General features: G+C 40.8%; 1 protein-coding gene across 2 annotated transcripts in view; it reads right to left on the bottom strand.

Annotated features, from left to right (window-relative positions):
- Positions 1 to 1,006: 1,006 nt before the first annotated feature.
- adam12b (ADAM metallopeptidase domain 12b) overlaps positions 1,007 to 14,484 on the bottom strand; it is a 124,288-nt gene continuing 110,810 nt past the window's right edge. The window contains exons 18-23 of one of the 2 annotated variants that reach the window (XM_015944850.3): positions 13,651 to 13,759; positions 13,242 to 13,428; positions 12,982 to 13,090; positions 8,714 to 8,965; positions 2,839 to 3,014; positions 1,007 to 1,264 (exon numbers count right to left, since the gene is read on the bottom strand). In XM_015944850.3, the coding sequence (XP_015800336.3) occupies positions 1,213 to 1,264; positions 2,839 to 3,014; positions 8,714 to 8,965; positions 12,982 to 13,090; positions 13,242 to 13,428; positions 13,651 to 13,759 (885 nt within the window). In that variant the 3' untranslated portion in view covers positions 1,007 to 1,212. The remainder of the gene's footprint in view (positions 1,265 to 2,838; positions 3,015 to 8,713; positions 8,966 to 12,981; positions 13,091 to 13,241; positions 13,429 to 13,650; positions 13,760 to 14,484) is intronic. The other variant, XM_015944851.3, reaches the window with a different exon arrangement.

Here is a 14,484-nt window from a genome sequence, read left to right on the forward strand (position 1 = left end):
CAGCAAAAGCAATGTGAGCAAAATGAAATGAAAACAAAATCAGTTTCAAACCACCATAAAGAAACTTTTATTTGGCTCTGAATTCAAGTCCGACTTCCATGTTTCAAATCCCGTCAGCCTCAAAACAGCTCTGTCATTTCTGGGCTTGTAAAATAAAAAAACAACGAAAAAAATCAAAGAAGGATAAATATAATGACACATTATTTACACTTAAAGCATGTTCTACAAACGTCACTGTAGAGGATTTACAGACATTTGATAGACAATCCACACAGATTTAACAGGTTGTTTCCTAAGGAGAGCCGTTAGACGGACAAATCAGAACACTTTCTTATTCGGAGAAGCATCACTGAGACATTGTTTTACACAAACACAATGCAGGGTTTTACATTCTGCCATTTTGGATCCAGTTTAGCATCAAGAAATTTTTCTCAAAGCTTTGAATCAAACCAACAAGGCTGCATGGAAAAGCATACTGAGTAATCTAAAAGGAATGCTGGGAAAAAATAAAAAAAGAACATTTTAGTCCGGGAGCCGATGGAGCTGAGGTCATCCGGCTCGTTGGCTCCCACAGTCAAGGACAAATGGATGATAAACATACAAACACCAAAGTTAATATTGAACCATTTGGCATCTGAACACAATCTGTCAGATCTGTTGACGCTTCGCAGCATCAAGGAGAACATGTGGAGCACATGGTCCGATCGGTGCGTCAGCGCCAGTCTGATGCAAACCAGGAAGTCAACTTTTAGGGGTTATTCAGAGCCACTTTACTAAAATATCTTATAAATCATTTTAGATCTATAAATAAAAACAAAGTTACACGTCTCCCTTTGTCTTCATTCAAGTCCAACCTTTTTACTTTTTTTGTATTCAAGCAACATCAGTTATTGGAAAATCCTAGACTTCGTTAGAGAAAAAAAGTACAAAAATAACAAAAAAAAACAAAAACAAAAAAACAATGTGAAAGAAATGTTTAAAATGCTATCTAAACAAAAGTGTCCGCGTGTCAAATCCGTCCAGGTCTCTGCACATGTTCAATAATTTAATAAATAGTTCGTAGGTACCTGAGCGAGGACAAGGTAGCACCATGGTGTGATGTGTCCCCTTTTCATTAGAAACTCCGCTGTCAGAGTCGCGGGACTTAGTGCAAAACAAGAACTGTTTTTTTTGTTTCATTGAGATCCACTCATCCTGTTCAGGAAGGAGAACTCAGCAGTCCTTCTGGGTCTTTGGTGGTCTGTAGGGCAACACCGGCACCTGTCTGAAACCAAACGAAATTCATCATTTAAGAAGCAGTTCACTCTCCTGCTTTGAAACTTAAGGGTGCAATATGTAAGAATGACAGTCTGTGTTCAAATGTGGGTACTGCAATCCATTTTTTATAAACAAAAAGTGACTCGCTTAAACCTGTTCCATGAGTTTCATGGCTGTTGCCAGCTACAGATCAGCATCAAAAGATTCCAGATGACAAGCAAAGACAAGCCCTCTAAGGGGGGAATAGAGAACCATCCAAGATGGCGTTATGACAGCTCCAATAGGCAGCGCCAGTTCATGGGGTGTTTACGTGTATGATGTCTGTTGTTAACATTGTTAGCTCAACTCAATATTAAGAGTACAACAAAAAGATGCCGTGGCTTCTTAGGGGTAGAAGAAATAACTTCTGTTTACTGGCTTAGGTTCTAAACTCTTGAGCGTTTTGCCAGTCGATGTCAAATAACAAGTGTTGGCGCTGCAGCATTAATTTGGCACAGACTCACTGATTGCAAATAGTAACTATGTCTTTTTATTTTTTTTGACTGACGACACTAGAGGTGCTGAAAAGAATCGATTCAAGTCTGAATCGGGATTCTTATTCACAAAGATTCAGAATCGATTCACGAAGGTTCAGAATCGATTCCAAGAACTCAAATATTTGGCATGTTACACGTTTGAGATGCACTTTGTTGATCTTTGTTAGGAAAGTCAGTACTCCGTTTACTTTTGTGGTCCCATAAATTGAGATGATTTATGTTTGAATCTGCTGATAAGTGGGCACTTGAATGTAATTTTTTCCATACTCAGAAATTTGAGATATTCTCATATTTATTTTCTAAGTCGATAGATGAGTACTCAGGATTACTCATGTAACTTGTTTCTACACATGCTTGAAAAGTATTTGACCACATTACTTTCAAAGCTACTGTTAGGTAACTACAGATTTGTTATATTTTACAAGGTAAGCAAAAATAAATGTTGCCTTTTGGTCAAAAGATTGCTTCTGTTTACAGTTTTAGAATCACTTTATTTTACATTGTAAATTAGCATTTTTGGAGCATGACCAGTTTAAAGTCAAATAAAAATGTCCCATTGCTTTAACTAACTTGTACAACAAAGTAGTTCATCCTGGAGCTGACACTCTTTGTTAATACTGAGTGTGAATCGATTTAAATTGAGAATCAAGAATCGATTCTGAATCGAATCGGCACCCCAAGAATAGGAATCGAGTCGTGAGTTGCTCTAAGATATTCACATCCCTAGACGACCCCCCCCCCCCCCCCCCCCCCAGCCAGCGGAGAAGGAAATCTGTTTCAATGTAACCTTCTTTCAACATGATTGAGACATTAGTCAGTTTCGTGATTATTTCATTGTAATATTCATGCATATCACTCCAACTTTAGTTGCAGTCAAATCACAGGGTGGGATTTTTTTTAGGACAGCTTTTATTCTGAAAGTCTCCCACCTATGAGCTGCTGCTAGTTGTGTCAACTTAAAAAAATAAAAGCTTCTGGGATCAGATTCAAAACATGATTATTAAAAACAATCAAACTGAATTTTGCCTTTGAGACACACATTTACCTGCTGGGTAAAGGGATGCTAGGGGGAGGCCTGGGCACTTTGGGGATAGGTACTGGCAGGGCTCCAGTCCCGGAGATGTGGACCCCCGATGCTGTGGCGCCATGACCCAGCCGACAACTCCTTCCTAATGGATCTGCAGGTAGTGGTTTCTGTGGTGGACTGGGCTTCTCAATGTCCTGCAGAATGAAACAAAATAATTTGCTTTCAATGATAATTTTCAACCGTGTTACAGGTATCTGGACAAAAAAGCCCATTTCACTAGAGGGCAGTGTGTTATCAGTGCCTTATTTTATTTTTGCCGCACAGCAAACAGAAGATAAGCTCTAAACCTCCACCTTCCTTTCTCCATCATCTCCACAGTAGAGCTGTGTGAGTGCAGGTTATCTGGATGTGTCTTGCAAATCTACACATGGAGGCAGGAAGATGATAAACACTCGCTACAAGCTCCACGTTACACACACACACACACACACACACACACACACACACACACACACACACACACACACACACACACACACACACACACACACACACACACACACACACACACAGCATTTTCTGAAAACACACAAACATAGAAATAAAAATGTGGCTTACATGAAAGCATTTATGTGGAGAGAACCTCACCCCAACCCCACCCACCCACACTTCTGCGATGTGTCAGAAACGCTGCCTGTGACTCAGACCTTGTCGGAGTGGGTGGAGATCCCTGCAGGCAGGAGACCTTCTCTCCCCCGTGCTTTGGCCACAGAGCTTTTTGCAGGTTAGAGGAAAACTGAAAGCAGCTAATTGCCTTTTGTTTGATAAAAATTTATAACATAACAGCAAAGAAACATTTTACGTAAGTTGGAAGCTACGGGAGAGAAGCCTCATAAGTGAGAAAAATCCTTCCCACTAAATGAAAATGGGCTTCTCTCTGCAGCTTTCTGATAAAAGCTGCTCCCAATCAGTTACAAGGATAAAACACTCCCAAACTTGTGAATTTTTAATCAGTCTGAGCTCCTTTAGTGATGCAGGAGCTTTGTTTTTCCCCCCTCTAAATCTACACCACAGAAAGGAGCGTGTGGGGGCAACAAAAGGTAAACAGCTGGGCCTTCTTGTTAGCCAACTTGACAAATCTGTGAGAATATTGTCTGAAGCAAATGGGGATTTTATATGTATTTGAATGTTTAAGGAGATACAAAGCAGTAGGTGAACAGATGCATCCACATTTTTCATGATTACTGAATTTTTGGCAGAAAACATCTCTTTTTGCCAATCACAAAAAAATGTGCATAAAAGAGACTGAATGTTGTAAAGCTGAGTTTTACTATTGCTCTTTTGGTCTGCCCTAACACCACCAGCCATCCCTGGGTCTCTGTCCCTTTGATCCAACTTTCCTCTACCATCCACCTGACGGTTTACAGACGTCTGAAATCAGTTTCTTCTTTTGAATTAAATGAGAAAGCAACAAAAAAAAAGTATCTAAATTTCTGCTCATTCCCTCGCAGTCCTCCCTCCATCACCACCACCATTGTAAGGACGACTTTGTTCCCTTGGAAACGCCCTGATGTCAATAGGGTGCAGCAAGTTCAAACACATTTAAAACAAGACAATTTGGCTCAAGTATAACAACTCTGTCTGCTCTCTTTGCTGGCCTGCTGTTAAATACCGGCAGAATCCCCTCTTGCCTCTTTGACCTACAAACGTTGTCTCAAATCAGTCTGATTGCAGATACTACTAGATGTTAGCAGGTAGCAGCATTTTTATAACTCCTGCAGTGCTACACGTTGATAATGAATTTTAATTCTACAAAAGAGTGAGAATAAAAATGAAAGTCCAAACTGAAACTACTAATAGAATCTCTAAGCTCTGGCTGGCATTTTAAATTATTTAATAAAATATTGTTTTATAACGAGGGTCTGTGGTTGTAGGATTACTAAATTTAGCTTTTAAAGGGATACTTTGCTAATTTTTCATATTTGCAAATCATTTTCTTCTTTCCAGTGTGTGCTAAAGGGACCCTTTACAGGGTTAATGAAAGGCCACCCAGCCTCTATCGCCCTCTGTGGCCAGAATATCACACTTGCAACTTTAGACTGGTGGGCCGCTCTGTTGTGAAATAGAGCTGACATACCTGGTGCTGCGGTCTGCTCTCGGTATGTTTCCTGCGTGTTTTAGGTCAGCGGTACTCTATAGTTGACCTGCGGGGCCCTTCTTCGTGGTCCCTGAACCGCCAGCTTCCCCCGGTGTGTATGATTGTATTGGTGTGTCCCCCGGACATGGACATAATTTTCACTTTAGGGGTGGGGGGACACGGGGGGGGGGGGGGGGGGGTATCTTTACAGTATGTTCTAATGGGAAACAGGCTTCAACACAAACAGTAGTTTTCTGCTTGGTCCTGGAGCTCAACCGGTGTCAATTTAATATGGCGTAATATTGCTTTTGGATGGTAAAAAGTGCAGGGGTCAAAACTTGACTTTGGAAAAAGTGGGGGGGACATCCCCCCCCCCCGGACCAGACATCAAACTTCAAGGTCTATTTTTAAAATGGCCCTCGGACCATTTAATTTGAGTACCTCTGTGTTAGATCATGAACACAGCTGATTTGTTTAATTGAGTGATGAATCATTCCTTTGCTCACTAAAGCCTAATTTATACTTCTCCGTCAGCTCCACGGGGAGAGACGCACAAGCATTGACAGAGGCGTTTTGCTTTTGGACTTCTCCGTCAGCTGGGGATTGTTGCAAAACAATTTCCCGCCAAGACAACAGAGACGTAGCGCCATTCTGAGGTATCCTGCCACCATTACAGTCACGTAATGCTATATTTAAAAAAATAAATAATCAAAATTTTATTTTGATGGGCACGGCACTGGGTTTATGTTGACATCTACCAGCCAATAGGGGGCACTGTTGCACTAAAAAGTCCACTTGGCAATGCGAGGCTGGGACTCGTTAAGTCAGGCAGCTGATTCTGAGCCCAGAAGATGTTCTAACGGTGAATACCGCTGTAAAATAAACTTATTAGTAGAAATGAGTCCTTATCCTGTACGATTCGTCACTTTAGATGGTGCTGGCTGGACACTTCACGTATCAGCAGAGAACCAACACCTCGACGGCTGGAAAATGTGTTGTTTTTGCACTACCACCTCTAAACACTAGATGTCGATATAGTATCCGTGGGACATTTCAGCTGTTAGATTAAGGTGTTAAAAAGGCAAACAAAGGTTTTGCTTTCGGTTCAACAAACATACAATAGGGGGTGCTAGAAGCAGGCCATAACTGCCTCGTTCCCCTTTAATGCCGACACCGTTATGTACACGGCTGCATGTGCACCTCATCAGGCGCTAAACATATCCGATCTTCCACCAGTCACCACTTTTCAGGGTGCAGAGGTGAAGTTTGTGTCTACATACAAATATTCAGGAACTGTGATGATGATGGAAGACTTTTTGTTGCAGGACTAAGGTAATGTGTGGGGTAACACATGTCTGCCACCTCACACGCAAGTAGGTGTTCACATGACATGCATTGTTGTTGCCGATTGAGCTGCTTCCTGTCTCAACCACAACACTTAAATTAGATTTTTAATCTTAAAGGCGAAATAAATAGAAAAATAAGAAATGTGACTCACTTAAGTTTTCTTCTAATGGGTCATTTGAGATAATTGTGGGATAATTATTTATGGCATGGTTTATTCTAAGCCTAACCATTTTTAATGAATTGCATGAATTCCCAGAAACTTGGAGGCAGTTCTAAACATTTTAGGCTTATTTCAAGTAACACTGCCAAACAAAAGTCTGCACTTTTTCCACCGTTTAGGAGTTTATGTTAAATTATTCCAGCTCACAGTCCCAAGACTACACCTTTAGAAGAATATTGGTCTGTTAAGAAATAAAAGCAACTTTATTCTATTTTTAGCACCAGATCAGCTGATCTCCTCGGTTCCCAAATGCTCTGAGTGTTAAGAGACAGTGATGAAACATGTTAGCACTTTGTATCAATTTATCATTCATGTTTTTTTTACCCCCATCCTTATTAGAGAAGTAGAAACATGTCACAAAGTTCATGACTTCCTTTTATGACATTTTTCCTAAAGTACCCAAAGCGCAGACATTCAGCTGGTGCAGTTCTGGGTAAAGACTTGGATATCCCACCTGAGCAGACAGATGGATTTACAGTTCAGAACCCACCGGCTCAGCAGAAAGCAGTCCCTGACTCAGAAGCAGGGTCACAGAGCGGGAGGCTAATTGAATTTAGCTGTTGATACCAGCTGTAGCAAACTGCTGCACAGGTTTTAGGTCAATAAATGTGATCTGAAAATGTTTTAATAAAAACCTATTGATTTAATTCAGATAAAGGTTTAGTTAAAGGTCTCATCATCTTGTTTGAACCTAGTGGTTCATCAGGGGTGTTGTCTGTACCTTTGGACTGGGGCTGGCCTAAAATCAATATCATGATATATTGAGGATTTCACCTCGATAACTATAAATGGATGATAGCTGCGCAGAAACACAAGTTGTCCACTAGATGGGGCTGTCATGTGTACAGCTTTTTAAAGGGGCATGAATGTTGCCAACCTACACACATCCTTTCATTTTTTATTATCAAATGTACTGACATGGGAAAAATTCTCTCAATAAAGGTCAGAAATTTAATAAATTTTCGATTTCTTGCCCGGTCCTACTTTGGTCTAATTGTCTCTTTTGCTAGAGCTACTGTCACAAATTTGGGAATGAAGGTTGACTCTGCGCTCAGATTTGACAAGCAAATAAATGCTGCAGTAAAGTCACGTTTATAGAGGTGATCAGGCTTTGCTGTGGCTGTGCCTAAGCTTTGAAACCAGCCATATCCCTGCATTAGACAGGCCACTCCACATGCAGGATTATAGACACTTCTTAAGACCCACTCTTTCTTGTTGGCTTTTGGTTTCGCGTGATTCCTGAGGTACACTCGTGACAATTGTGCTTTTGGTGCATTCATGTTTACACGTGTGTCCTATCTCAGATGTATTTTTGCATGATTTTATTGTTTATTGTTTTCGCTGTGAATTGTATTCACTTTTTAGCTATTTTTAGCTCAAGAGTATTTTTTTCCTGCTTTTAACGTTTATTGCTCTTAGTGTTCAGCACTTTGGTCAATTCTATTGTGCATAAAGGGCTCTATAAATAAGTCTAGATTGGATTAGATTAAAGGTGCGGCTCACTCATTTAATCAATACACATGCAGTGGTCTCCAGAAAGTTGTACTCTGGCTACAAAAAGCCCTGGTGGACACCTGTTTCAGGATCTAGAAGATTACCAGATCAGAGCAGAAATTCATATGCCAGAATTTGGGGTCTTTTTTCCTGATATTTGGAAATCTCACCACTGATTGGCTAACGAGAAATTGATTCTATCACTGACTCTGTTTGCTTTGCAAAGTTGATGCTTAATCTCCACAGATAACACAAGCCTGAAGGAGTTTTGCTGTGTGGTGGAGTTGCTAATGCTAACAGTTAGCTTCTACTAGCAGACGTTCTCTGCTGTTTCGTGGACGCTAAACCAGCAACAGCCTTCCTCGTTGCAAGTCAAGATGGGTGAGTCCATGAGTATTAAGTGAGTGTAACATAGATCTGTCAGGATTTTCAAATCCTAGAGTTTCATCGTCTATTTTCTATTAGAAGCTAAAGCAGGAGATAGGTGTAGGAGGCTATTTTCATGACTATTTTCATTATCAATAATAATAACTAAAATATGATTTTTGAGTGAACTAAATCTTCAAATAAAAGCTTCCGATTTGGATTTGAGCTTTATTTAAACAAATAAACAAGCAAAGTCTTCCGAGAATTGTTAAAAACTTTAACCAAAAGTTTCACATGCCAGGACCATGAATGTTCATTTTCCCACTAACCTGCTCCATCTGGTATGGCGGCCGCTGGCGTGGGAGGCTGAGGAAAGCAGGCACTGGGGGTGGTGAGAGGGACATGTGGGCTGGAAGGAGTCGGTGATCGGCTGGCAGAGGAGGCAGAATGGGCTGACCCACGCTCAGAGACGCTGGCATGGGGTGGCTGATGTGCAGGGGCTGGTAGAGGGGCAGCCTCCGAAGGCTGTGTGAGTGGAAGCTGTGAGGAGGGAGAAGTGGCTCTGCGCTCAGTAGAGATGGCTGCGAAGAAGATGAGAGGAAGTTATTCTCAGTGACTGCTTAGGCAGCCCTGAGCCGTGGCTGTGTGACAACAAGCCAGCAGACAGGATCCTGAAACTGAAACGCAGATATGAAATCGATTTCACACCTGAGCTTTTCCTGATGTCAGAATGTCTCCACACGTCACTTTCTGATGATGCTCACCTTTCATCCTGTCCACCTCAAGTAATCCTCTAGGATTTGATTTAGTGCATCTGCTTTTTTACATTTCATATGACGCAGCTATTTTGGAGATCCAAGGCAACGGTTAACTTATCTTAAGCGAATAAGTTCATTCACACCTCTCCACCTGAATCAGCAGGCTCAGATGAGTCTGTCAAACTCCGGACTCTGGTTTTGTTATAGTCAGGTTGTAACCGGATCTCTTTCTGCTTAAAGGCAATGACCTCAGTTAAACCCGCAAAGTTTCCAAGGAGCTCAGAGTTTTTAAAAACAGGTAGGTAAAAATCATCACTGAGTCAGGCTTGTAGCAGGATCAGGAAACATACATGCTAAATTTAAGCTAAGCTAAAGTAAACTATGACAAGATAAGCTAAAATAGACCAAGCAAGGAAACACACATAGAAGAACAAGAGATAAACTAAGATGTAACAACATCAGCAAAGACAAGAAAAGCTAAGATAAGCTAAGAAAACTTAGTCAAGATTAACAAAAAGCTAAGCTAACAAGGGGCTGCTGTAAAAAGCTAAATTTCCTGTTTAATTCACCATGTTGAAACGTTTGCAGGAGTTTTTGTGTCATACGCCTAACCCAAACCATCCAAACTAAATTAAACTAGACATTTTTTCAGTTAAATTGTTAATGTTTGGTTTAAGTAGTTAGAGCCTCTGTACATCGCAGGAAATTGAATGAATATTCATTAAATTTGCTCAGTAAAGTAAATAGAGAGAAATAAACTAGAGTAATTAAATGTCTCAGATGGTTCTGACCCAAGTCCGAGCCACGCTGCAGCAGGTTTTAAACTCGTATTACTGAAACTATTTTTGCTTATTTTTAACTGTGGGAATTTCAAATTTCCCATTTTATTTCATTCACAAAACCCACTGATCTTTATAAAAATCTGAGCAGAGTTTTATTTCTCTCATTAATTTATTTGTTTGATCTGTGAATTTTGAGCAGAGAAAAGCATCAAACAATTCATGAAATTCAACTTTTTTATGTGAAGCTAACCCCAACAAGCTAAAGTAAAAGTAAAACGAAACAATAAAACATGGAAATTAAACCAATGTATGCAAAGTTAAACTGAGATAAGCTGAAATATAATTTAGTAAAATGAGCTAAATTAAAACAGGATGAAATAAAGGAAACTTTGTCAAAATATGCCCAGATAATCTAACACAAATTAAGCTCTAGTAAGCCTAAATGAAGTAAAAGATGTGGTTCACTCGTTTAATCAGTACCTTTGCAGTGGTCTCTAGTAGGAATGAATGACATGTAGGTTGTACTCTGAAGGAAAAAAGCTCAGATGATCCTGTTTCAGGTGGCTGTTGCTCTGCAGCAAGGCCCAGCCCCAATATTCGCCCTATGGTTCTCAGCAAAGCGCACTTGGAGGTAGTGCACAGTAAGGCTTCGAGTGCATAGTACACAAGTCTGCCAATAATTGCCAAACTGGGACAGTGTGCATTGCGCACAGGGATACTAACAGATGTTTGTGTTACTTTTTTATCTTTATTAACAACTTTCAAACAAACAATTAATTGACAAAATTTGCATTCATTACTGTCCACATTAAATCATAGTCTCAAAAATTCAGAGCATCAATAATCATCTTTAATTCAACTTCTTTCATTTTGGGTAAAAGAGGAAATGATAAATATTTGGTCCTAATTTTGACGATTTGATTTTCCATAAACATTCCAAATGTTTTTTTTATTTTTCCTGACTGGAAGAGCAACCTTCTTTTTCATTTTTAATCTTAACATTTTATTGTTGACTGTAATTTTTTACTGAATAGTATTAAAACAAGTGAGTAAATTACTGGCATGTCCTGTCCAAAAGTGCACAGCAGCGCTGTTATTAGTAAACAATAGTTGTAGACAGACATGTGATGCATCTTTTCAACAGAAAAATGTGACTGTAATCATAAGTGTACAATAATAAAATACTCAATATTTTATTAATTACACTCAAAAATACATTGTTTTAGAAAAGACATTTGAGCCATTGCTCCGCCTTCTTCTCAAAATCCCCATCAATGGATTGTGGGTAGTAGCCTTGACTGAAGTCTTCATCAATCAATCAATCAATCAATCAATCAATCAATCAATCAATCAATCAATCAATCAATCAATTAGCGGTGAGCGGTTCTGATACTTTTTGGGTTGCAGCTGCTCGCAGCGCCGCTTCAACAGTGCAATACCCTCACGAGGGACGAGCAAAATTTTAAACACGCCAGAAGTCCATGCAACCTCACGACTGCTGATCGGCAGCTAGTCACGTGGTGTAATTCGCCTCTCGTGACCCCCTGTACACTACACGACCGCTCGGCGCAAAACTCACCCCGATGTCGTGGATTCTCGCACGACTGGAAAATCGGCTCCAAAAAGTGAAAAAGTCGCACAGTGTACACCCGGCTTTACTGCCATAAATACTCAATGCAAAGTGCCTTGTGGATCTCATACATACACATAAGCCGGCTGTTGCAGTGCTCTGCCAATGACGATGGCGACCGTAGATCAAGGCAGATCAAGGAAGCACAATTTCACAGAAGCAGAAATTGAGGTACTTGTGGGTGAGGTGGAGAAATGAAAGGAAGTACTTTTGCAAAACAAATAAGAGAAAATCCACGGAGTGGCACAGCGTTGCTGAGATCTGTGGCGGATATAAAAAATGGCCCAATTGGGATTCGATCCCCAGACTCCCGGGTGGAAGTCACGCGCACTAACCAGTCAGCCAAACAAAGATCTTCCCTGTAGAAGTGCCAGGGCGCATGATCAATCGGGTCACAGTGACAGGACACACACTGTCACAGACGCATGACATTCTGTCTCAATCTGTCCCCCTGTCCGAATTCTGCGCTTCAGGCTGTGTGTGTGTGTGTGTGAGTGTGCGTGCATGTGCGTGTACGTGCGCGTGTGTGCATGTGGGGGGTCTTGTTCTGTGTGAAAACGAAGCAGTACAAGTGATAATGCTGCAGGATTTCATGATTGTATCCTTCTCAGCAGCAGCACTGCAGGTGCTCTCCATGTCCAACATGTGCATAAGTAAGGTCCTTAGTCAACTTAAAGTTGCACACATTTTTCTGCTAAGTTTTCTTTCATAAATCCCAACGTTTGCGTGGAAAGTTGCTTACGCAGTTTTCCGACCCTGTTTTGTGCATAAGCAAGCTTGATAAATGAGGCCCCAGCTGTTTCAAAAATCCCTATTGAATGAAAAATAAAGTCGATAAACTTCTAAACTCATTTATGACATCAGATTGGATTTTTTTTACACACAGCTGCTGCAGACAGAGGTGAATGCAAACTCCTTTTAGATCAACACACACTCATGCATATAAATATTCGCTCCTTTATTTCGCTGCACAAACACAACAATAGGCAATCTCCTTCTACACCTAGCCTTTTCAGCAAACAAATCAAAACCTATTTTCCTCCACTGGCTGAATCAATCAACTGTGCATCCCTTCTCAGAGACAAAAACAACACAAAAAATAAAAAATAAAAATCACAAACCAGCATTAAAGGGGCTCAAATTACAACATCCTGCATCTCATCTAGATGGCACAGCCTCTCAATTACAGTTGTGCCGTGTCCTGTCAACAACAGAGATGTAATTAATACTTCGTCTTCGGTGAGACGGAGCAGCTGAATCAATTTCTCGCCTGGCTGTGATCGTATTTTATCAGAAAGCCTGAAAGCACAACGACTCTGAGCTGGGGTTTGGCTGCAGGTTAATGAAGAAGTCTGACAAAAAGTTGGTGCAATGGAACAAAATAATTAGTAGGAAACATAACAAACAAAAACACACAAGTTACTGACCTTATAAACATTAGTCGTAGAGGGTTTGGGAGGTGGCTTTCGTAGAGGAGTGGGTCGGTACCTGGACTCGGTCCGGATGGGGCTGATTGGCCTGGTGGTCTCTACAGATCTACAAGTAAAACACAATGTTGTTTTTTATTAGAATAATAGAAATAAAGATTATATAAATAACTCGATTGTAAGAAATGTTAGGGCCGTATTTTTTTTACTTGACTGCAGGAAAGTTGTGCAGTTTTTTTTATTTAATTCCTGAGGACTACCTGAGTTTCTCCAATGTGCTCTTCTTATTGCTGAAGAGGAGGCGCAGCAGGGTTTTCCTCTTCAGAAAGACGATGACGGCGGCCACCAGGAGGCTGACCAGCGTGACCAGGATCACCACTGCTACGAGCACGCTGTCGGCTGATGCCACATACGACAACACGCACATTAATACACACACACGCACATCTACAGCACAGAACAACGAGAGGACACTGTTACGGCCGGATCACTATCTGCATCACGTGGAGCATTTCTCTTTACTTAAAAGGTAAAAAAAAAAAAGTTTGAAAACTCAGATTGTTGTTCAATTCTTCCATTCAGAAGAGACTGTGGAGCAGCTGCTAGTTGCATCCATGTGTTGTTTTCACCTGGATGAGCAAGAAAAGAAACAAAATCACCCAAAACTACCTGCTAGCCTCATCGGCCCGCTGTCGATGCTCCCGCCGAAACCCGATTTCTCACAGAACGGAGGAGACCAATGCGCTTCACAGTGACAGTTCTTCTTATTGTTGCACACCTGTAAGCAAGACAGATGCCGTCCACATTAGATAGACACCACACTGATTCATTTACTGACCCTTTAAAAGAAAGAGGAAATGAAACAAGGACTTTTTAAAAGATAAAACATGTGGAAGAGTTCAGGAACAGGAGGATTCCCCGTGAGAGGAAGGAGAATAAAGAAGTAGGGAGATCTGTAGATGTTGTGTCGCCCCCACCTCCTGGACATTTTCCATTAAGTGAAGAGGCAATGGGGGGCATTTAAATAGAGATATAATTGGCGGGGTCAGTTTAACTCGACAAAATAAAACAAATTTAATTGGAAGGTAAATTGTTTTTTTTTAATGTTGGAACAGTTATTGTCGAGAAATAGCCTATACATTATATTGTTGATCTCTATTTGTGATCACTATTGATCAAGCACCATACCACATTTTAACCGATTACATTGTTTGGGGGCGGGGCTAAGACTGGGGCAGCAATGAGGTGAACCAGAATTAAAACGAACCGGAGATGTTACCGATCACTGAATTTTCCTTTCACTGGAGTTTAAAATATCACCTTAAACCAGGGGGGGCCCAATCCTGGTCCTGGAGGGCCAGGATCCTGCACGTTTTTTAGTGTTTTTTCTGCACCAACACACTTGATTCAATGATTGAGTCACCTGTGCAGCAGCTCATCAAGCACAGCAGACGCCTGTTAATCACCTGCTGATTGAAATCAGGTGTGTTGAAACAGAGTTAA

The sequence above is a fragment of the Nothobranchius furzeri genome, chromosome 12 (assembly GCF_043380555.1).
Source record: "Nothobranchius furzeri strain GRZ-AD chromosome 12, NfurGRZ-RIMD1, whole genome shotgun sequence".
In the NCBI taxonomy this organism is placed as follows: Eukaryota; Metazoa; Chordata; class Actinopteri; order Cyprinodontiformes; family Nothobranchiidae; genus Nothobranchius; species Nothobranchius furzeri.